Source organism: Polypterus senegalus, chromosome 2 (assembly GCF_016835505.1).
Source record: "Polypterus senegalus isolate Bchr_013 chromosome 2, ASM1683550v1, whole genome shotgun sequence".
NCBI lineage: Eukaryota > Metazoa > Chordata > Cladistia > Polypteriformes > Polypteridae > Polypterus > Polypterus senegalus.
Window position 1 is genome coordinate 21,051,138 of NC_053155.1, and position 24,480 is coordinate 21,075,617.

At 41.8% G+C, this 24,480-nt stretch overlaps 1 protein-coding gene across 4 annotated transcripts in view; it reads right to left on the reverse strand.

Moving 5' to 3' along the window:
* Positions 1 to 4,493: 4,493 nt before the first annotated feature.
* The window catches only part of LOC120522806 (potassium voltage-gated channel subfamily E member 1-like), a 31,486-nt gene continuing 11,499 nt past the window's right edge, over positions 4,494 to 24,480 (reverse strand). For 2 of the 4 annotated variants that reach the window (XR_005632521.1, XR_005632519.1), the window contains exons 2-3: positions 17,313 to 17,438; positions 4,962 to 5,106 (exon numbers count right to left, since the gene is read on the reverse strand). Coding sequence is in view for 1 of the 4 variants with exons in the window: in XM_039743498.1 (XP_039599432.1) it covers positions 4,640 to 4,966 (327 nt within the window). In the remaining 3 variants the exon portion in view is untranslated. Of the gene's footprint in view, positions 5,107 to 17,312; positions 17,439 to 24,480 lie in introns of all 4 variants that reach the window. The other 2 variants (XM_039743498.1, XR_005632522.1) reach the window with 2 other exon arrangements.

Sequence of the window (24,480 nt, forward strand, 5' to 3'; positions counted from 1 at the left end):
AAGTCTTCATTTTGTTTTTCTTCAGCCATTCAGAGGTGGATTTGCTGGTGTGTTTTGGGTCATTGTCCTGTTGCAGCACCCAAGATCGCTTCAGCTTGAGTTGACGAACAGATGGCCGGACATTCTCCTTCAGGATTTTTTGGTAGACAGTAGAATTCATGGTTCCATCTATCACAGCAAGCCTTCCAGGTCCTGAAGCAGCAAAACAACCCCAGACCATCACACTACCACCACCATATTTTACTGTTGGTATGATGTTCTTTTTCTGAAATGCTGTGTTCCTTTTACGCCAGATGTAACGGGACATTTTCCTTCCAAAAAGTTCAACTTTTGTCTCATCAGTCCACAAGGTATTTTCCCAAAAGTCTTGGCAAATCATTGAGATGTTTCTTAGCAAAATTGAGACAAGCCCTAATGTTCTTTTGCTTAACAGTGGTTTGCGTCTTGGAAATCTGCCATGCAGGCCGTTTTTGCCCAGTCTCTTTCTTATGGTGGAGTCGTGAACACTGACCTTAATTGAGGCAAGTGAGGCCAGCAGTTCTTTAGACGTTGTCCTGGGGTCTTTGTGACCTCTCGGATGAGTTGTCTCTGTGCTCTTGGGGTAATTTTGGTCGGCCGGCCACTCCTGGGAAGGTTCACCACTGTTCCATGTTTTTGCCATTTGTGGATAATGGCTCTCACTGTGGTTCGCTGGAGTCCCAAAGCTTTAGAAATGGCTTTATAACCTTTACCAGACTGATAGATCTCAATTACTTCTGTTCTCATTTGTTCCTGAATTTCTTTGGATCTTGGCATGATGTCTAGCTTTTGAGGTGCTTTTGGTCTACTTCTCTGTGTCAGGCAGCTCCTATTGAAGTGATTTCTTGATTGAAACAGGTGTGGCAGTAATCAGGCCTGGGGGTGGCTATGGAAATTGAACTCGGGTGTGATACACCACAGTTAGGTTATTTTTTAACAAGGGGGCAATTACTTTTTCACACAGGGCCATGTAGGTTTGGATTTTTTCTCCCTAAATAATAAAAACCATCATTTAAAAACTGCATTTTGTGTTTACTTGTGTTATATTTGACTAATGGTTAAATGTGTTTGATGATCAGAAACATTTTGTGTGACAAACATGCAAAAGAATAAGAAATCAGGAAGGGGGCAAATAGTTTTTCACACCACTGCTAGATGCACACAACATTATCTTACCTGGCTGATGAATTTATATCTTTTCAAGTTTATTGTGAATTTATCACTGACACACATCTATATTTCCTAATACCTGGCCAATTTCCTCTATTTGTCTATTTATTTATTTTATATTTAGTTATTTGTTTATGGGCGGAGTGGTGTCTCTGAGGCTAGGAATCTGTGCTGGCAATCAGGAGGTTGCTGTTTCAAATCCTGTAAATGCTAGAAGTGATTCCACTCTGTTGGTTCCTTGAGCGAGACCCTTAACCTGCAGTTGCTCCATCCTGGGTATGACGTTAATCTGCATCCAGCCCTGCATGTAGGCCCTCCAACCTGCAGGGAAAACTTGAGGGTTGGTGGCACACCAGCCATCATAAAAAACCTCTCACTGTTCCAGTCCATCTGAACTGGTGTGGTGCTGAGGTGTCACCTGCTGTATGGCTGCACTCGGGTCCTAATCTGGGATCTTGAGTTGGTCTGTCGTGTGGTGGGTGCGGCAGTGTGCTGTATCAGTGTGCTGTATTTGTGTATCACTCTTGCACACCCACATTTACTCCTATCTGGCAAGCTCATTTCTTTTAGATTTTATTATTAAGTTATCACTCACACGTATCTAACACATGGTTGATCTATTTTTTATTTTAAGTTAATGCTTTTGTTTATTTCATAGTTTATCCCTTTTGTATCACTTGCTCTCATCCTCATATCAACTGGGCTCTTTTTGATCATTTATTAGTCCCTCACACCTTGCTGATTTTGTTACTTATCTGGTTATTTTAAGGTTTATCATTTATTTCTCATACGCACTCGCCCTCACTTACTTCTACATGTTTTTTTTTTGTTTTTGTTTTAAGGCCTTGTAGAAGTATCGCTGCTACTTATCTGCACTTACAGTACATGGCCGGTGTATCTTTTGATTTATTTATCTGTTTATTTTGTAGCTTATCATTTAATTACCATTGACTATTTTCTCTTACTGACCAATGTTTTTGTTTTATTAATTTCTATTTTAGAATGTATTAATTATGCACACCCACACTTACACCTACAAAGCAGGGTTTATTTCTATCTTTACTAGGGGGCTCTGCCCGCTGCTCGCTTTGCTCGCCAAACCCCAGGTGGGCACTATGCGCCAGCCACTTCATGGCTCTGCCGCTCGCATATGGGTAACTGGATGTACAATTTAAGCAGATTGTTATTTTCATGGGAATTGTTAGATATGCATAATAGACCTATTTTACATTACAGCGAGTAATTGACCATAGTAAAAAATAGTAAAACGTAATAAATTGAAAGAAAATGATGTTTCATGTTGTGTTAGAGTTATTCGTTGCATTATACGTTTTCGTTCTGTTTGGCTTTGAAATTAACACGCAAATACTTTTTAAACTTCTGTCTTTGATATTTCTGCCTTTCGAAACTATTATCGCTGACAATTCGTCACATGTTGGTTTATTGTATATGCGAATGTGATCTTATTGATTCATATAGAAATCCAAGAAAACTTCTTTGTCCATGTTTTTCAGATAAATTTCATGTCAAGTGCGATACTTTTGGACGTATGGATTTGTATCCATTATTGGCTGTAGAATTTCTAATACATCCAATCATTTTACTCTTTCGATTCGATGTTGCATCACTTCTTCGTGATCATAAATATACACCTGACTGAACTGTGGTTTCTTTGAAATTAAACTTGTCGTTGCTTTAATTGTTGCGGGACCACAGATTCTCATAGCGTATGGTCCATTATTGTGTAAATCTATGTTTTGAGCATTGAATGACGCGAACGCGAACAGATTATTGTAGATTCGGATACTTTGCCTGCAGTGTTTGTGGATTTCAGTTTCACCAAACAACAAATCTTTTAATTCTCGTGAATATGCCTCTTCATTGGGAGGCAACACTACTTTTCCCTGATCGCAACACAAATTAGACGATCTACAAGTCTCTGACTTAACTTTAAAGCCAAACAATATCTACATACTTCTGTCTTATCACCTGTGTCCATATATTCAATCTCTTTTCGCTGTTCCGTTATTTCACAGAGTAATTTCCGTTTGTTAGTGCTAATGCCATCTTTATTATCAGTTTTTTGAATTTTAGTACTTTTATAATTTCTAACCTTCTCTGCATGTGTATCACGCCAACGTGTTTGAACCTCTTTACATTGTTCTACTTTGTCTTCTACTCTTTGTCTTTTATTTCTGTCCCCGCTTGGACCTACGAGGTTTTCAGTTCCACTTGGTTCAGGCTGATTATTACTCTCCTCATTTTCCAAATTTGCACTTACATTATTATTGTTCTTTTTTGAATTCTTTTCTCTCTGATGTTTTTTGGCCTCTTTTCGACGCGCTGCCCTTCCTTCTTCGCTTAGTCATTGACGTGTCATCTAGAACGTATAAAATTATTGTCCAGAAATGGACTAAAACGAAGGAAACGAATAGATTGTATGTATAAAGATACTGTCCAGAAAAGCTTCTTTAAAGGATGAAATGGAGGACTTTTCATAAACGACTTTTAAATGAGGAAAACGTAAAAATGTATAAGAGCTGAGAGCACAGGAACTGTGTCTGACAAAAGCATTCACACGATTGAGAGTTGAGAGGACTGCAGGCGTGTTTGAATTTGGTTGAGAGGAGGGCCGGACTTGAAAAAGTCTCATAGCAGAAGTCTCGTCTCGTCTCAGGATATTTTATGTAATAGAGAGATTTATTTCTTAATATTTAATTAGAACATTAGAGCAGTCAAGACAAGAAGAGGCCATTCAGCCCAACAGAGCTCATCAGTCGTACTTGCTTAATTCCTTTAAGTCGAGTTTTGGCCAATTTATTTTAAATGTTAGTCTTTATTTATGACTGACACACATCCACACTTACCTGCCTGACTTCTTCATTTCTTAATTTGCGTTATCATACACATTTGCTAATACCATGCTTTATTTCAATTTATTCTTAATTTTCTTTTATTTAGTGTTGCCAATTCCTTTAAAATGCCAGACCACCAAATCCCCTTGAGCTCAGAGGCCAAAGGTGCAGACTCCCCCCAGACACGGCACTCAAGCTGTGCCACCGTATAATGATTCTAGACTTCAAAAGTGAATGGCAGTACAACACTAGGTGGTCTTTGACTCGGTAGTCCGTCTTTGTAATTCCAGTCTCAGGCGTTCGCACGTAAATATCACAGAGGGTCCCAGCTCAGGTTGCTTGGTGGACCCTAATAAAAGTGCGTTTGGGCACATCGCTCTCCAGTCAGACCCTTTCATCTAACTGTTCCAAGTGTCCTTTAACCTTCAAAGCAATCAAAGAATGGAAACATTATGTTTATTATTTATTATTTAAAAAATAACATTCACATTAAAAACACCTTGGAGGTTCATGAAAGAGAAGACCACTGACAAAGAGGAGGGGTGAGCGTCTACGGTTGGATTTTGCCTCCTTTTCACTCTCTCGGTTTTAGTTTCTCAGCCTGGGATGACCTGGTCTTGCCTCTCTGCCACCATGCTGTTCTGAATGATGTAGCAGGGCCCTTTGCCCTCGTGCCAGTCGGTGGCGATGTACATGTTGTAAGGGTCTCTCGAATGCTCCAGCTTCTTGGAACGGATGTAGCTGAACATGATGGCGAACGTGAAAAAACTGAAGAAGCCCATCATCAGGAGGATGTACAGAGCGCCCATAGTGTCGTCTTCACGCCGGGGTTGGCTGCTCACATCCGCCGTCATGTTGCTGACATACTTTTGGAACAGCGAGGCTAAGACTGACTCCAGCCCGGTGCTGTTGTCTTCCGGCATGTTCCAAGAGTTCTTCTCTTGATTTGTGTTCCTTCTTCTTGACTGTGGAGTTAAATGGACCGAAAACTATCTTCAGGGCTTGGATTAAAGCCGACGACAACTTAGATTATTGGAAGATGTTTGCTTCTTTTGGCTGTGAGCTATGAAAAAAAACAAATAAAAGATGGATGAGTAAGCAGAAACGTACAAAACACGTGATTATTGTCAGTCAGGTGGTGGGGATGACCTCAGTAATCAGTCAGCGGCTTGTATCCCGTATACAAACAACCGGCTTTGGTACCAACTACAGGGCCGCCAAGCCTGCCAATGTCACGCCATCACTCAGTTTGTGTGGCAAAAACGAGACGTCCTACTAAGGTTGCCTAAGAGAGCAATGAAATGAGCAAAAATCCATTGGGTCCCCCCCAAGAAACCTACAACGACCTGCCATATTTACTCATGTTTAAGTTCTCCCACGGATAAGTCGGGTCTTGATTTTACTGTATAATTTCTGGTATTTTGTAATGTCGCTCATATAAGTCGAATGCGGAAAACTCCCGCTATTGGTCCAAGAGATTATGATATGCTAACACCCACCTGAGAGAGTAACCACGGAGCACACGGCCTTTATTTCTATGTATTGTGCCTACGTGACCACACGGTCATACACAAACTATTCTGAAGTGACGTTTGCACTGTTTTGTGTTTTTGTATCTCACACCCTCATACACCTTTATCGTAAGAGCATCCCTTATCTACGATGGAGCGTTCGATCAGAAGAAAATATGAAGCTGGTTTTAAATTAGACGTCGTTGAAGTAGCGAAAGAAATTAGTAACTGCTCTGCTGCAACAAAACTCAATGTGTCAGAAACTGATGTGAGATTGGAGGTGGCAAGAAGATGTAAAAAATAAAAATTAAGTGTCGTATTTTTGAACGGGTGTAAAAGTCGGGGTCTGATTTTATGATTGATATATCGGGTTTCAAGACCCGACTTATATGCAAATATACATGGTAAATCAGAAGGTGGCAGGGCTCTACCTAACATTAAATTTTATTACTGGGCAGTGTAGCAGTAGAGGTAGTTATCGAGCTCTTTCACCCTCAGGTACCACGCCAGACACCAGGTAGAAGTACAACTATTATTCTTTTTATTATAAATATGTGTACTAAGCACCATCCACTCCACACTACTCATATAATTAATAAACACTACACCAATCACAATTCCTCTGCTCCCAGACACTTAGCCACCCTTCCTCCCAGCTCAGTTCGCCGTCTGGGAGCTCCCACAGTCCTTTATACTCCCTGACCCAGAGGTGTTCCTGCCCAACAGTCCACAAGTCCTTATTCCTTCCGGGTCAGGGTAAATAGTCCTTATCTTTACCCCGGAAGCACGTCGTTTCTTCCTGTCATGGGATTATGACGCACTTCCGGGTTTTAGGGCATATATCAGTGTACGGGCCTCCCGACAGTGACTCCCAGTGATCCCCAAGGTATCAAGCAGGGCTGTGCATAAAAACTACATAGTCCATGAGGCCATGCTGGAATTCAGGGCCCATCCATGCTGTCAGGAGAGCTCCTCCTGGCGGCCAGGGGGTGAGGGCCGGAATATGAAGCCAGCCATCCACCACAGCAGAAAACATACAAGCTATAAAAACCTGGACATTGACACAAATAGATGAACATACGCAGGCTTGGTCTACAATAGAAATTAAATCCTGCAGTACAAGCCATCACCAATATACTAACAACCAAATTGAGCTTCACTCACACAGAATATGGAACCAATGTAGGAAGAACTTTAAGGCAGAGAAGCTGTTACCTGTGGCACCTCTGCACAAGAAACCACCTTTTCCCACCCTCTCAAATGATTTTAATGTTTGGAAAACATTTGGGATTAAATCACTTGGAGATTTCTACATAGGCAATGTCTTTGCATCCTACGAACAATTACATTCCAAATTTAGCTTCCCATCAACGCATTTCTTTATCTCCAAATTAGAAACTTTGCTAAACAAAATCTGTCCAATTTTCCTCACCTCCCACCTACAGTGGGACCTCGGGTCACGAACGTCTCTGAACACGTACAAATCGGGTTACGACCAAAAAGTTCGCCAAAGTTTTGAATCTCTTCACAACCACACACTCGGGTGACGAACAAGCCAGTTTCCCTTCCGGTTCGTACGTGCCGATGATTTACGCACGTGTTCAGTCTCTCCCTGTACTGTACATTGTTCTCGGTCAGACGTGCATCATGCAGAGGGACTTTACCTCAAAACTGTAATCTCCTCTCCACCCAGTTCCTCCTCACTTCCCTCAAGCCAGAACTCGACTCATGCAAGATCACTTTCCTTGGCTGTTTATGGTTAGTTTTTGTATAAATTACAGATTTTTCAAATGTTCATTTTTTCCCCTGTGCTTAAAACTCATTAAAAAAAAAAGTGTTTACAGCGAGCGGTTTGTAAGGCGTGAACTCTTGCAATGTTAGTTTTCTCTGTTCAAGGTTTTCTCAGCGTTATTCAATGTTTTTACATTTAGTTTTCTATTACACTGTGCATTCTATGGTATAATTAACTATTTTTGTGCTCAAAAATCTTTAAAAAAACATATTTACATACAGCATGTACAGTCCGGAACGGATTAATTGTATTTAGATACAATCCTATGGGGGAAATTACTTTGGGTAACGACCAAATTGGGTTGCGACCAGAGTTTTGGAATTTCCACGAGGTTCCACTGTATTTCTATTCCAGAAGAGATATTGATCAGTCTTGACAACTACAGGGTGGGCCATTTATATGGATACACCTTAATAAAATGGGAATGGTTGGTGATATTAATTTCCTGTTTGTGGCACATTAGTATATGTGAGGGGGGAAACTTTTCAAGATGGGTGGTGACCATGGTGGCCATTTGAAGTCGGCCATTTTGGATCCAACTTTTGTTTTTTCAATAGGAAGAGGGTCATGTGACACATCAAACTTATTGGGAATTTCACAAGAAAAACAATGGTGTGCTTGGCTTTAACGTAACTTTATTCTTTCATGAGTTATTTACAAGTTTCTGACCACTTATAAAATGTGTTCAATGTGCTGCCCATTGTGTTGGATTGTCAATGTAACCCTCTTCTCCCACTCTTCACACACTGATAGCAACACTGCAGGAGAAATGCTAGCACAGGCTTCCAGTATCCGTAGTTTCAGGTGCTGCACATCTCGTATCTTCACAGCATAGACAATTGCCTTCAGATGACCCCAAAGATAAAAGTCTAAGGGGGTCAGATTGGGAGACCTTGGGGGCCATTCAACTGGCCCACGATGACCAATCCACTTTCCAGGAAACTGTTCATCTAGGAATGCTCGGACCTGACACCCATAATGTGGTGGTGCACCATCTTGCTGGAAAAACTCAGGGAACGTGCCAGCTTCAGTGCATAAAGAGGGAAACACATCATCATGTAGCAATTTCGCATATCCAGTGGCCTTGAGGTTTCCATTGATGAAGAATGGCCCCACTATCTTTGTACCCCATATACCACACCATACCATCAATTTTTTGTTCCAACAGTCTTGGAGGGATCTATCCAATGTGGGTTAGTGTCAGACCAATAGCGGTGGTTTTGTTTGTTAACTTCACCATTCACATAAAAGTTTGCCTCATCACTGAACAAAATCTTCTGCGTAAACTGAGGGTCCTGTTCCAATTTTTGTTTTGCCCATTCTGCAAATTCAGTGCGCCGATCTGGGTCATCCTCGTTGAGATGCTGCAGTAGCTGGAGTTTGTAAGGGTGCCATTTGTGAGTAGCTAATATCCGCCAAGGGATGTTGACTAATGCCACTCTCCAGTGACATGCGGCGAGTGCTACGCTGTGGGCTCTTGCTGAATGAAGCTAGGACAGCCACTGATGTTTCTTCATTAGTGACAGTTTTCATGCGTCCACATTTTGGCAAATCCAACACTGAACCAGTTTCACGAAACTTAGCAAGCAGTTTGCTAACTGTAGCATGGGAGATGGGTGGTCTCGTAGGGTGTCTTGCATTGAAATCTGCTGCAATGACCCGGTTACTGCGTTCACCAGACATCAACACAATTTCTATCCGCTCCTCACGTGTTAACCTCTGCGACATGTCAATGGCTGTAAACAAAGAGAAACTTGTAAATAACTCATGAAAGAATAAAGTTACGTTAAAACAAAGCACACCATTGTTTTTCTTGTGAAATTCCCAATAAGTTTGATGTGTCGCATGACCCTCTTCCTATTGAAAAAGCAAAAGTTGGATCCAAAATGGACGACTTCCAAATGGCCACCATGGTCAGCACCCATCTTGAAAAGTTTCCCCTCACATATACTAATGTGCCACAAACAGGAAGTTAATATCACCAACCATTCCCATTTTATTAAGGTGTATCCATATAAATGGCCCACCCTGTATAATATATAAAAACATTTTAACGTCCCTTCAGTAATTATTCACCGCTCTGATGCTGATCTTTCTGATAATAAAATAAGTCATTGCAATAGTAATTAACAAGAAGAATTTATAATTAGTTGAAGAATTACGCTATTTGAGGTATCCAGAGGGGAGCGACTAGGCTGATTACAGCAGGGGCTCTTGAACTTTTAATCTGAGGACCCAAATTAGACACTGGGACCCAAGAAGAGGACTATTATCATAATGACAGTGGAGTTAGAAAGAGACAACCAACAATGGCCATATAATAACAAAATAAGTGTTTCTGTTTCATTTAATCCATCCATCCATCCATCCATCCTCTTCCGCTTATCCGGGGTCGGGTCGCGGGGGCATCAGCTTAAGCAGAGAGGCCCAGACTTCCCTCTCCCCGGCCACTTCTTCTAGCTCTTCCGGGAGAATCCCAAGGCGTTCCCAGGCCAGCCAGGAGACATAGTCCCTCCAGCGTGTCCTGGGTCTTCCCCGGGGCCTCCTCCTGGTTAGACGTGCCCAGAACACCTCACCAGGGAGGCGTCCAGGAGGCATCCTGATCAGATGCCCGAGCCACCTCATCTGACTCCTCTCGATGTGGAGGAGCAGCGGCTCTACTCTGAGCCCCTCCTGGATGATTGAGCTTCTCACCCTATCTTTAAGGGAAAGCCCAGACACCCTGCGGAGGAAACTCATTTTAGCCGCTTGTATTCGCGATCTCGTTCTTTCGGTCACTACCCATAGCTCATGACCATTGGTGAGGGTAGGAACGTAGATCGACTGGTAAACTGAGAGCTTTGCCTTACGGCTCAGCTCCTTTTTCACCATGACAGACCGATGCAGGGCCCGCATCACTGCGGATGCTGCACCGATCCACCTGTCGACCTCACGCTCCATTCTTCCCTCACTCGTGAACAAGACCCCGAGATACTTGAACTCCTCCACTTGGGGCAGGATCTCGCCTCCAACCCTGAGAGAGCACTCCACCCTTTTCTGGCTGAGGACCATGGTCTCGGATTTGGAGGTGCTGATTCTCATCCCAGCCACTTCACACTCAGCTGTGAACCGATCCAGAGAGAGCTGAAGATCACGGCCTGATGAAGCAAACAGAACAATATCATCTGCAAAAAGCAGTGACCCAATCCTGAGTCCACCAAACCGGACCCCTTCAACACCCTGGCTGCGCCTAGAAATTCTGTCCATAAAAGTTATGAACAGAATCGGTGACAAAGGGCAGCCCTGGCGGAGTTTCATTTAAACTATATATATATATAATGTATTTTCTCTTATGAGTATCACTAAAAGAGACTAACATTAAACATTAAAATTGTTAAAAACTATGGTCTGTTTATCCTGATTCCAGATCTGATCCTTCAGAGCGAAGTGATGAGGTAGCTGCCATAGGGTGCATGGCAGGAGCGATCTCTGGACAGGATGTCACCCAATCACTGGGTGAACACACACACACACGTAGAAGGGCCAATTCAGCACCTTTACGTCTTTGGACTATGAGAACTTAGGCACCAGGAGGAAACTTACCGATACGGACATGGAGAGGTCATGCAAACTTCACACAGAGAGCAACCGGGGGCTTGAACTTAAAATGACACAAGAGGAACAGATTTGTGAGGTGCATCACAGCCATTGGAAACATTTAGTGTAAGCCTCAGTAAAGCTGAGATAGAGAAATTTTTAGGGGGTTTGGCGTAAGGATGTGATCATTTTTAAAAGCGTAGTATGAAAGGTCACTTCACTTTGATATTTGACTCATGGCACCAGTTAGGGAATGAAGAAGTAAAAAAAAATAGTGAATGCATGCAGCTTCTCTGCCTTGTCTGAAACATTGAACAAAATGATGTTTTTCAGGTTTGCAAATAGTTTAAAATCCTCTGGTTTTCAATTAACTGGAAAAACGCTAAAATAATTCCTAATTATTATTGCTATTATTATTATTACTAAAAAAGTAGGCTTTGCGCCCCACGAACCAAGTTACCCAAACTATATTCTATAAAATGTAAGTAACTATCACTCTGATGCTGGTCTTTCTGATCATAAAATTGGTCATTATGATATCAGTTAATGAGAAGACTTCATAATTAATTGCAGAATTACAATATTTGAGGGCTACTCTAGAGTAGGGATTCCCAAACGCGGTCTTGGGGGCCCACTGTGGCTGCAGGTTTTTTGCGCCAACCAGATTCATAATCAGCAACTGATAACACCGATCACATTTAATTAGCTGGTTGTTTTGTTTCCTCTCCTCTTATTCTACAGTACATTCAGGAAAGCACCGCTGCAGGATTTTTACATTTATAAGACAATAGCTGTCCCTCTTGTCTCCGCCCACATAGCAGAGAAACTTTAAAAATCAATAGAAAATGTACAAAAATGTGATTCTGGGCAAGCGGAGGGTAGGGACGCTCCAACGTCCAACGCTGGTACTGTATCTTATCGTGTTCAGCTCTGACAGGAGAGCGTCTCCCGTGTGGAGAGAAAAGCACATGGCTGTGATATCTCTACCTATCAGTTGCTACCCTCCAAATCATACGTAGCTTTGATTTCTCTCTCAAAATGTCAGGCGTTGCTCTTTAACAATCTGTAGATGACAATGCCTGCTGTACAAACAGGTATCGCTAGCTAAGGCAAGATACGCTCAAACATGTGGTGAGAGGTACAGTGACTCGAACAAAGGCTGGCACATGAGTGAGGAGGGCCGTGCCCCCGCCGACCCTCGGCCCACAGCGTCTCTCTCAGATTCGCATATATGAATCAGTGCCGCAACCGAACTATGATACTTAACACAATGGTTGAAGTAGCAAAATCTATCGGAATGTTTGAGAAAATTCTAGAAAAAATCACGAATAAAATCAATTAAGGAGTTCTCTCGTTCGCTAGCTGAGCGGAAATATGGAAACCCGTCAGCGAGGAAAGCCCCGCCCCGTCTCTCGGATTCGCATATATAAATCAGTGCCGCAACCGAACTATGATACTTAACACGATGGTTGAAGTAGCAAAATCTACCGGAATGATTGAGAAAATTCTAGAAAAAATCACAATCTAAATCAATTAAGTAGTTCTCTCGTTCGCTAGCTGAGTGGAGGTATGGAAACCCGTCAGTGAGGAAAGCCCCGCCCCATCTCTCAGATTGGCATATATAAATCAGTGCCGCAACCGAACTATGATACTTAACACGATGGTTGAAGTAACAAAATCTATCAGAATGTTTGAGAAAATTCTAGAAAAAAATCACGAATAAAATCAATTAAGTAGTTCTCTCGTTCGCTAGCTAAGTGGAGGTAAGGTACACTCCCTGAGCCTGGTGCGTGAGTGAGGAGGTAACCTCGGTCCACTGCTTCTCTCTTAGATTTGCACCAATAAATCAGTACCACAAGTGAACTATGATACTTAGTGCGATGAGAGAAGTCGCAAAATTAACTGGAATGTTCTAGCAAATTATAGAAATAAACCTGATCTAAATCCGTTAAGTAGTTCTCTCCTGAAAAGTGGACAGACATACAGACAGACAGACATTGGATTTTATATATATAGAGATTACATTATATAATTTATACTTTATTATTAGTGTATATTCCATTATATTATATTATACATCCATCCATCCATCCATTATCCAACCCGCTATATCCGAACTACAGGGTCACGGGGGGTCTGCTGGAGCCAATCCCAACAAACACAGGGTGCAATGCAGGAAACAAACCCCGGGCAGGGTGCCAGCCCACCGCAGGGCGTGATATTATATTATATTATATTATATTATATTATATTATATTATATTATATTATATTATATTATATTATGCCTACAGGATGCACTGTGGTGTATAAAACACTGAATGTGTTTATTGTGTGTTTGCATTTTTGTGCTGTTGTTTCGGGTAACTCTGGTGTGACCTCGGAGTAGAAGCTCCGCCCATAGTGGCGCTGACTTCTTATCATGAGCTTTATCTTCAATCAAGGGCTTAATTAATAGCAGCATTCTTTTACTGAATTTGCGTAGCAGTTGCCAGAGGTAACTTTAGGGGTCACGGATTCGTGTCATCCCAGGTCAAGGAGTCTAAAGGTCGGGCTTCATCAATCCTTTGATCATTCGAGTTTGCAGGTTTAAAAAGATAAAATAAGAAGTGCATTGGTGTATTTCAGACCTACAAGTTGGGTTTGGATGCTGTTGTTTGTCTTCTGTCCCTTCAGTTTCATCTTTTTCTTTGTTGAAGATCCCTGTTTCTTTCCCAGTGGCACATTCTTTGGTGACATTCATGGCATTATACTATAATGTGTCCTTTGTCCATCTGCCACTTATGGCAATTTTAAAGGTGACCCGATGAGAGGATCTTGTTGTATAAAAGTACGCCATGTCTTTGGCAATTTGAAACGCCACACTGAGTGAGCTGGATCGTTGGTCAAAACGCTAAAACAAATGGAGAATGTTTTGTGAAAGTACATGAGATAGAATGAGCGTTTTGTCACTGCACAAACCACTCAGTATTTTAAATTTGCTCATTGAATTTTTACTGACGCATTTTCAGCATTAAGAGGAAGGGAGCAATCTGCCATGAACTGGATGTCATCTGTCACACACACACACACACATCGCACACGCAGACAGTCCCACTTAAGCCAATGTCACATTACGCGACTTCTAGTCCTTGTGTGTGTCAGTTTATGGCATGGCCAAAAGTTTAGAGAAGGACCCAAGTGTTGGTTTTCACAAAGTTTGCTGTTTCTGTGTTTTTAGATTTTTTTGTCAGATGTTTCTATGATATACTACTGTAGAACTACAAGTGTTTCATAAGTTTCAAAGGCTTTTATTGACAATGACATTAAGCTGACAAACAGAGCCAATATTTGCAGTGTAGGCCCTTCCTTCTTTTTCAAGACCTCTGCAATTCGCCCAGCTATGCTGTCTGTCTATCAACTTCTGGGCCAAATCCTGACTGATGGCAGCCCCTTCTTGCATAATCAGAATTGGTGGGTTTTTGTTTGCCCACCCTCCACCTCTTGAGGATTGATCACAAGTTCTCAATGGGATTAAGGTCTGGCTAGTTTCCTGGTCATGCACCCAGAATGTCGATGTTTTGTTCCCCGAGTCACTTAGTTGTCACTTTTGCTTTATGGCCTGGTGCTCCATCATGCTGGATTGTTCATTGTTGGTCACCAAACTGTCCTTGGATGCTCTCAGAGGATGTTTTGGTGCCATTCTTTATTCCTGGCTGTGTTCTTAGGCAAAATTGTGAGTGACCCCTGCATTACCTTTGCTGACGAGCAACCACACATGACATGAATGGTCTCAGGATGCTTTACTGTTGGCATGACTCAGGACTAATGGTAGCGCCACTCACCATTTCTTCTCCAGACACCCCAAACAATCAGAAAGGCGATTCATCAGAGAAGATGACTTGACCCCAGAAGTCCTCAGCAGTCCAATCCCAGAATACCAGTCTGTCCGTGATGTTTTTCTGCACCCACCAGGCCATCCTCCAAAAGACTTCACCTCACTCACACCTGCCTGCTGCCATTCCTGAGCCAGCTCTGCACTGGTGGTGTCCCCTGATCCTGAGCCGTTAATACAGAATGGGACCAAAACATCCTCCGAGAGCAGCTTCTCCCAACCATCTAAGAACAGTCTGGTGACCAGCAATGAACAATCCAGCATGATGGAGAACTAGGCCATAAGGCAAAAGTGAGAACTAAGTGGCTCGGGAAACAAAACACTGAAATTTGGGGTCCCTGGCCAGGAAACTCCCCACTCCTTAATCTCATTGAGAACTTGTGGTCAATCCTCAAGAGGTGGCGTGTGGGCAAACAAAAACCCACCAGTTCTGATTATGTAAGATTGGATTGCCATCAGTCAGCATTTGGCCCAGAAGTTGATTGACAGACAACATGGCAGGCCCGAGGTCTTGAAAAAGAAAGAAGGGCCAACACTGCAAATATTGACTCTTTGCATGAACTTAATGGAATTGTAAATAAAAGCCTTTGAAACCCATGAAATGCTTGTAATTCTACTTCAGGACACCATAGAAACATCTGACACAAAGATCTAAAAACACCAAACCAGCAAACTTTGTGAAAACCAACACTTGGGTCCCTCTCTATACTTTTGGCCACAATGGTACACAACTGACAGGCTCTGGGCCTATCAGATTATGTGACAGAGTGGAGACCTCCCAGCGAAGTCGGGTTCGACTCTTTTTCTGACAGGTGGTAACATTCTGCCAGCAAAGCGAGTGTTGTATGAAGGATGAACAGCTATGGTGGCCACAGCTGCAATATCAGCCGTTTATTGTAATTCTGTTAAGTTACGTAAAAAACGTGAGACATCAGACTGCTTGTGAGGTCCAAAATGCTTGTGTTCCTCATTCGTCATCGCTGTGTTAAATGCATTATACTTCCAGATGAGAATTCATTGGTTGTCAGCTCTCTTGCATACAGACAGTGGCCAAACAATGTATGGGCAACATGGGCTGCAGCCTAGGGTGGGCACCCACACCCAAAAATTCAGAATTGGGATAACAGCCCATAAGGGGTGGTGTTCATGGCGCTCACTCCAGACACCAAGGGGTGTACACTCTTGTAAAGGCTGCGTTATGTAACACCGAGAGATGGCAGTGATGTAACTGAAGGGCTCCAGTCACCCTCGGTCCTCAGAGCCTAGTAATGCTGACTACTCACTATGGACACTGAGGGGCACCATACAACGGCTGCAGCTCCAAAATGGGGTCCGACCAGCAATGCGTACACAGCCCATACCCTTCAACTTAAGACAAAATCAAACCTGCTTGTTTCTGTCAGAGGGAGTCACAGACCAGTTGGATGAGTTGCAGTGCGACTGACTTCACAGGAACGCACGACCAACTAACTGTGACTCGCTAAGGTCAGGTAAACGAAGGCCAGGCTGGAAAAGTCAGCTAATATGACACGGCCTTTATTGACAACAGGCTGGCGCATCTCACTGGAGTGACAGCATCAGAACTTAATGGGAGGGACCAATCAGCAGATCCAAACCCCAAATGAAGTCCTGGAGGCAAAAGCACATAACCAGTGAGGAAACGTCTGTTTGGCCTGACATTCAGGTGTGTTCAGAGACTTGTTTAGTTGGTTTGAAGGGTGGGGACTTTTACTTTTATCTCATGTGAACAGTAGAGGGTGCCACTGAGCCCCCAAACCTCAACTCTGGGTGCAAATGGAAGGATTTTTAATCCAGACAACTCGATACAATTACAGGCAAAATGCACCCTTGAAATTCTCTCTCCTACTCTCCTCCAAAAGCCTCCCATCTCTGACATGTCCTTGTGTTGCAGTGGGCTCCTTTTTACACTGGACCCAGGAGCACGTCTGGTGATGTGACGTGGTCAGTTGGAACCACTTCGGAGTCATTAGAAAGCCAGGGAAGTCAGGGCAGCGCCCCTTATCATGCATCAACCACCCCTACTGTGCTGCAGTTCCACACTCCAACTCCTGTGCAGCCCTGCAGGTGCCCAAACTGGGACTCTGTATGAGGGACACTGCCACCTACTGTATTATAGTAGCGGGATGAACTGCTCCCTGTCGTCTCTCTTTTACTGATCCCTGTAGCCTTCGGGTATCCCACTCAGGGTGGGAATCATAAGGCGTCCTGGCTGGGCATTGCCCACACTTAGTGCATCCTTCTGTTTTGGCGCCCCAGCCGGGTAACAGTTCTATCTCCATTGTGGACGGGATGCCCGTCCATCCTCTGGGGTATCTACACACAATACATATTTCTATAACAGTTGCTCAGTTTGTATATAATGAGAGCTACCGCTGCATTCTGGTGCAAAAAGGGAAGGCGATGAATAAACAAACAATATAATTATTACCATATAGAATAAATAAAGAATATCATTATTAGAAAGCTAAATAAATAAAAATACATTTGATGTCATACTTTCCTTATATGGTGATCCAGCCCCGCCTATATCTGACTCCGCCCCTGTGCTGTGTCCTGCAGGACGTTTTTTTGCATCCGTGTGCACGACGTTTGGGGGTTCCACTGCTTTGCAGTTAGTAGTAGCTGTCAAACGAGGACAAGAAGAAAATCTTAAAAATATACAAATGGATAAAAACGGTAAACTAAACTGTAAACGAAATATCATGGAATGTTTCCCAATTTTAAGAGTGAAATCACCAATGCCTTTGAATGGGAGATTTAGAAATTTTAAAAATGTGTGCAGTACACTGTGTTGGAGATATCATCCATCCATCCATCCATCCACCTTCTAAACCAGTTTTTCCAGAGCAGGTTAGGTTAGAGGAGATTCAATGCTCCAAGTAGCAAAGCACGGTCACACTAGTCTAACTATATTTTAATTTTAGACGTCTTTTATCCATCCATTAAAATTAACCCCATCTAAATGCAGAATTTGCTCTATTGGTATCCATTGTTTTATGCTGGAAGTAATCAAAAGTATTTATTTAACACATGGATAATAACACTGGTACTAATTTTCAGAGATGGGGGACTCGAGTCACATGACTTGACTCGAGTCAGACTCGAGTCACAATTTTCAGGACTTGAGACTTGCTTGATTGAAGTAAGAAAATGACTTGACTTGACTTTGACTTGAGAGGAAAATGACTTGACTTGACTTTGACTTGAGAATAAGTGACTTGAGACTTGACTTAAAGTGGAAGACTCGACAATGACTTGAACTTTTAAATATAATTCGTTTAATAAAACAAAATAATTTAATAATATAATTATGACTCAGCAGCACCATAATTGGCGCCTGCGCCCTTAACGCTGCACAACTCTTAACGTTACCAAGAAGAAGAAGAAGAACGCTGCACAACTCAAACCGCACCAGACAATAGTCGTGCTCCTCATATAGTCACGTTTGGCTATAAGGACTTTGAACTAGACCGTACTAACAAAAAAAGATTTGCCAGATGCAGAGAATGCAACGCGAGAGTATCAGACACGACTACCACAACATCAAATTTCATCCGGCACTTCAAAAACCACAAGAAAAGGTAAGAAAGTCGAATTCTTTATAGTCAATTTAATAAAACGATTACTAATTAATTAAATTAATCTTTTCTGTTTGTCATAATTTGGCCTTGATTGCATGTTTGTTTTTATCAGAAATGTGATGATCATCTCAAAAATAAAACGCTATAACGTTACCAGTGGCGTAGCCACATTTTAAATTTGAGTGCAACTTGAAATGAAAGGGCTTCTCGATATTACATGTAAACTATAATGTCTATATTAAATGTGCACATTTTCAAGCGTTTGTATGGACTGACTGCGTGTGGTTAGTTGAATGGCAGCTCGTGTAATGTTATACTGCATGAAAATCTAAGATGAAAACGTTGGTGCAATCACTTCTCCTTCAATAACTCGTTCAAAACTTTTTGGTCATACAGACAAGAATAATTTAATCGTTCGAATCGGTTACGTTAAGTGTCTATAATTTTTTTGTGTACACTCACAATAACAACAAAATGTTGTGTGCTGTATAACAATGAAACCAGTTCAAATAGAAAACAAATATATCAGATTATATATTATGTATGAAACGTGTATATTGCGCGTCCACCGCAGAGATGACGATTAAGCTTCATAACTTCATCACTGGGCTATATTAACATACTTTATATTTATATTCTGCTGAAATGAAAAAGTTCCGTTCATCACTAACGTTAGATTAAAAAGAGTGGATAAATCCCCTACTGTGCCTTATAATGGACAGCATAAGTATTAAAGCATCATATATAAAACATTTCCTCGATCATTAAGAAATTGTTTTTTTGAGGAAAACATTTCAGAATTTCTCTCTATATAATGGATATGTATGGTACCCCGAAGTTTGAATTTCTAAAATGCAGTTTAAATGCAGCTTCAGAAGACTCTAAACGATTCCAGTCGAGGAGGAGGAGTCTTATCTAGCAAAACAATCGGTTATTTTCTAAACAAATGGACAATTTATATACTTTTTAACCTCAAATGCTGGTCTTGTGTTGTCTCTGCGCAGTCTGTGTGATTCGGGTAAATACAGTCTTAGATTGCAGCAAACGTGCAGACACAGTGTTTACACAGTTAACATGTATAGAAGCTCAAATGCCCTTCACAAAAAAAGGTTAAAACAGCATTGCAGGATGTTTTTGACATTAAAGATATAAAAGAGATTGTTGTTTTTTTGACATCTATTAACTGTATTTACCCGAATCACACAGACTGCACAGAGAGGAGACAAGACCAGCATTTGAGGCTAAAAAGTATATACATTGTCAATTTGTTTGGAAAATAACCAATCATTTTGGGCTTTCGGAAGCTGCATTTAAACTGCATTTTGGAAGTTTAAACTTCAGGGCGCCATACATATCCATTCTATATAGACAGAAATCCTGAAATGTTTTCCTCAAAACAAAAAACAAAAAAACTATTTCTTTATGACTGAGGAAAGAAAGACATGAACATATTGGATGACAAGGGGGTGAGTACATTATCTGTTGTCACACACGTGCGCATGGGAGGCAGCTAAAGGGCTTGAGTGAAGGCAGTTCGGAGGCATGCCGGGGTGTGGCAGAGTGCACTGACTCTTTTTCTCCCTTGCCTGTAGACCATCCCCGGGGGATTTCACCTGGATCTCCTGACATCACTTCCGGGACTGAGCCAATGGAAGTCGGCCACACCAGCTCCAGTCCCTCTGATGTCACCTCCGGCTACGAGCCAATGGTGGAAGACCACGTGCCAGATCCATACGACCTCACTTCCTGTCTCCCCCTTTAAAACCTGCCCCTTTTCCTTTGTTTCCTCAGTCTTGTTTTGGACTCGGTTGTATGCACTTCAGTGCTCTGTATTTCTATAAGAAAACGACTTTGCAGCCAGGATACCACAATATACGGGTGGCTGCCCCAACTCTTTATCTGTCCATGTCTCGTTCTTGTGACACTGTACATTGTTGTTGTCAAAGTATACTAATCCTTTCAGATTGAATTGCATTATACATTTTAGACTGGATTTGTTAGTTTTAAACATTTTGTGTAAGCAACACAATTTTATTTTCAGATATTAATGTAGTACAGATATGCATATAATTTAAATATAGCAATGCAAATAAGATACATAATATATGTGTATAAGTTCATCTTTTCTGTAAAAATTTTTCTGTGCAAAAATAAACGTATCGAAAATTTAACCTCTGTTTGTTTTAGTACTGCAACTTGACTTGACTTGGCTTGAAACTTATCAGGACTCGACTTGACTTGCTTAGGGTGAACCCTTGACTTGACTTGACTTGCTTGATTTGTCTTAACTGTGACTTGAGACTTGACTCGAGACTTGATGGTTAACACTTGAAACTTGCTTGGACTTGATCATATGCGACTTGTCCCCATCTCTGCTAATTTTTCAAGAAATATGACTTTAAAATCTAAGGGGCTCAAAACACACCCTCTATTGATGAACCATAAAATTACAATTAAAATCAATTAAAATATAATTATTTTTCAAAATCTTGAAAAAAATTGATTTAAATACAGCATAGATGGATAAAAAGCATGGGCATAAAATATAATTTATATTGTGATATTTTAAATAAACCTGTATATATAATAGTAAACAAAGGGATACAATTTTAGGGCCCCAAGGGTAGAGCTGCCATTCGGCCTCATGCCAGCCACATGCCTGTCTCAATATGGCTGCCAAGACAGAATTGTCTTCATCATGGCCAGGTGGTTGGGTGGGTTGTGAAAGCAAGGTGACCAACTTTATACCATTCTTACCACATAACACAAACCAATGGGGTGTTGTAATCCAGAATGGCCTCCGATTCAAACCCAATCATAAACAGCCATACTTCAGACCAATAGAATTAGTTTATCTGTCCCTTTCCTGGTCATCTACCAATGAGAGCACTCAGGTTCAACTCATTCCAAAGCTGCTTTGTTTAAGCAGTTTATGGCTTTCCTGTGGTGATGGCTTATAGGCTCAGGAAAGTTCAAACACAGTTACCTTTGCCGAGCTGGTCTGATGCACCATCCACCCTGCCATAAATTCCACATCCTGAGTCTACAGCTGACAACCGTCCTCGTTTTCCTGGACGTGTCCTCATTTTTTACACACCACGGACTGTCCAGGAGGAATTTCTAAAATTTTTAAAATGTTTGGAATTTTGTTTCCTAAAATGTGAAAATCTCCTTATTCTAATCATCCACAAAATTTGAAAGCTGTACACCAATCAGCAGTGCACACACTTTTTTTTTCTCCAGAATCTTCCCTCCCGTTCTTGTAGTAAACAACGCAGATATTGACGAGAATAGAAACAACGCTTTGAGTTCCTGGCTTTTGTCTGTTCAACTTGGCTTTTTCACTTCATCTTTTGAATTCGCCATCTTGGTGAGTACACAGTTCATCATAAATGTTGTTCCTTTCCTTAGTTATTTGTAATCCTAATTCACCGTAACTAAGGGAATTTAGTCAAAATCGAAATTACAATTTCACGTTTTTGTATATGAGGTCTTATTTTCGATTCTTCTGTCAGCAGCTTGGTTAAACAAAACATGTCATATATCAACGTACAGTCTGTCATATTTAAGTGCTGCTTTGTAATATTTTAATGGAAAATATTGTTATTACCACAATGGATTTATAATTGTAAATGAATGAGTCAACTATTAAAGTTTCAGTTCATTAAACACCATTTATTCTGTCATATAAATGCAATATCTTTTTAGTTATCAGTTGATCAGTTAATAAGTCACTTTTTCAAATAGTTTCATAATTCTTTCATTTACATAAATTCAGGAGTCCCCATTATGCTGAAAAGAAAGTGCGAGTTCACAGAGTACTTGAACAACAATCTCCTAGTTTATCAGATTATAACAGACTAGCCGTCCCCCGTCGCCCTGCCCGCGTATTACTGAAACAGGACAGTGAGGAGGGCCCTGCCCATCTCTCTACTCCGGACGTCACTCTTCACCCTCCCCTTGGATTAGCGCCAAAATATCACACCTGCAAGCGAACTCTGAAAACTTAGCGCAATGAGAGAAATCTCAAAATCAACAGAATGTTCAAGCAATTTATAGAAAAAACCCAATCTAAATCCGTTAAGTAGTTCTCTCGTTCGCTAACTAAGCGGAGCCCGAGGCCAACACGTGAGTGAGGAGGGCCCCGCAGCCCGCTGAGTCTCTCTCGGATTCACACTAATAAATCGTTACCACAAGCGAACTCTGAACACTGGCAAAATCAACAGAATGTTCGAGGATTATAGAAAAAAGTCCGATCTAAATCTGTGAAGTAGTTCTCTCGTAAAAAGCAAACAGGCTTATAGGCAGAACGTGCTTGGACCACGAAATTTTTAAAACCGTTTCTTAGCGAGCACCTATGGGCCTGAGGGTAACCTACATTCCAAATTTCAATTCTCAAGTCGTCATGGTTCGGGAGAGTTCGTGATGAGTGAGTCAGTGGTATTTGGCTTATATATATATGTATATAGATTAGGGTGGCACAGTGGTAGCACTCCTGCCTTGCAGTAAGGAGACCCGGGTTCGCTTTCCAGGTCCTCCCTGTGTGGAGTTTGCATGTTCTCCCCGTGTCTGTGTGGGTTTCCTCCCTCAGTCCAAAGACATGCAGGTTAGGTGGATTGGCGATTCTAGATTGTCCCTAGTGTGTGTGTGCCCTGCAGTGGGCTGGTGCCCTGTGTTGGCTGGGATTGGCTCCGGCAGACCCCTGTGACCCTATGGATATTAGGATATAGCGGGTTGGATAATGGATGGATGGATATATAGATTAATCAACTAAGAAACAGAGCTTCAGTGGAAAGTGTGTGTCTGATATGGAGGTGAGCAACACTGGAGCACCACAAGGATCAGGCCTGTCTGCTTTACTCTTCATTCTGTACACCTCTGACTACAAGAATAACGGCAGGTCAGGTCACTTGCAGAAATTCTCAGATGATTTGGCACTTATGGGGAATGCTGATAAGGGGGATGAGGCAGAGGAGAGGAGTCAGGGGGAGAAGTTTGTTTCTTGGTGTAAAGAGAATTGTCTGCAGGTTAACTTCAGCAAAACTAAAGAACTGATTATTGACACTGCACCAAAGAGCGTTTGTGTTTGGTCACAATTCATGGAGTGGATGTAGAGGTGGTCTTCTCCTACAGGTACTTGGGGGTCCACATCAATGACAGGCTGGACTGGTCACGGAACACAGAGAAACTCTAGAAGTAACGGCAAAGAAGAACAGACTCATTTTCCTTAGGAAACAGAGTTCCTTTAATGTGGGAAGTGACGTCCTTCACATCTCCTAACACTCTGTGATGGCCAGTGTGGTGTGCTGGGTGGGTAACATCACTTAATGTGAGGCCCACCGAATCAAAAAGCTAATTGAAAGAACAGGTCAGTTATGGGACCCACTCAGAGAATTAAAACAAAACTGAGTGTCATTATGGACAATGCTGCACATCCTCTCTGTGACACACCAACACTGAGGACTTCATTGGAAGTGTGTCAAGAAACACAACTGGGGGGGCTGTCATACCAACTGCAATGCGTCTGCTGTTGTTATATATATAATATGTCTGTTTTTAGTACCTTCATATCTAGTCATCATCTATTATATAGTACCTTTCACATCCATCTGTCTAACTGTCTATCTCTAACACTAGTTAGCTATTATATAATGCCTTTTAACTGCGGTGGGCTGGCGCCCTGCCCGGGTTTTGTTTCTTGCCTTTACACCCTGTGTTGGCTGGGATTGGCTCCAGCAGACCCCCGTGATCCTGTGTTAGGATATAGCGGGCTGGATAATGGATGGATGGGATAATGCCTTTCAATCTACAGGTAAAATTCCATTACAACGAACTCCCAGAGACCTAAAAAATATTCCGTTGTAATGAGATTCTGTATTTGTTACTATAGCGCTTCCTTTAACTTGCATCCAGGTGTTTGCCATCATTTCAATAGCTTCATTCACGTTCATTTTAATCTCCTCCAGAGAATTTTTCTCAGCATTTCCTTGCGATAATACACTTTCAGGGTGTGAATGATGCCCAAATCCAGTGGCTGAAGCAGTGTTGTGCAATTGGGTGGGAGGAATTCAACACGAACATTA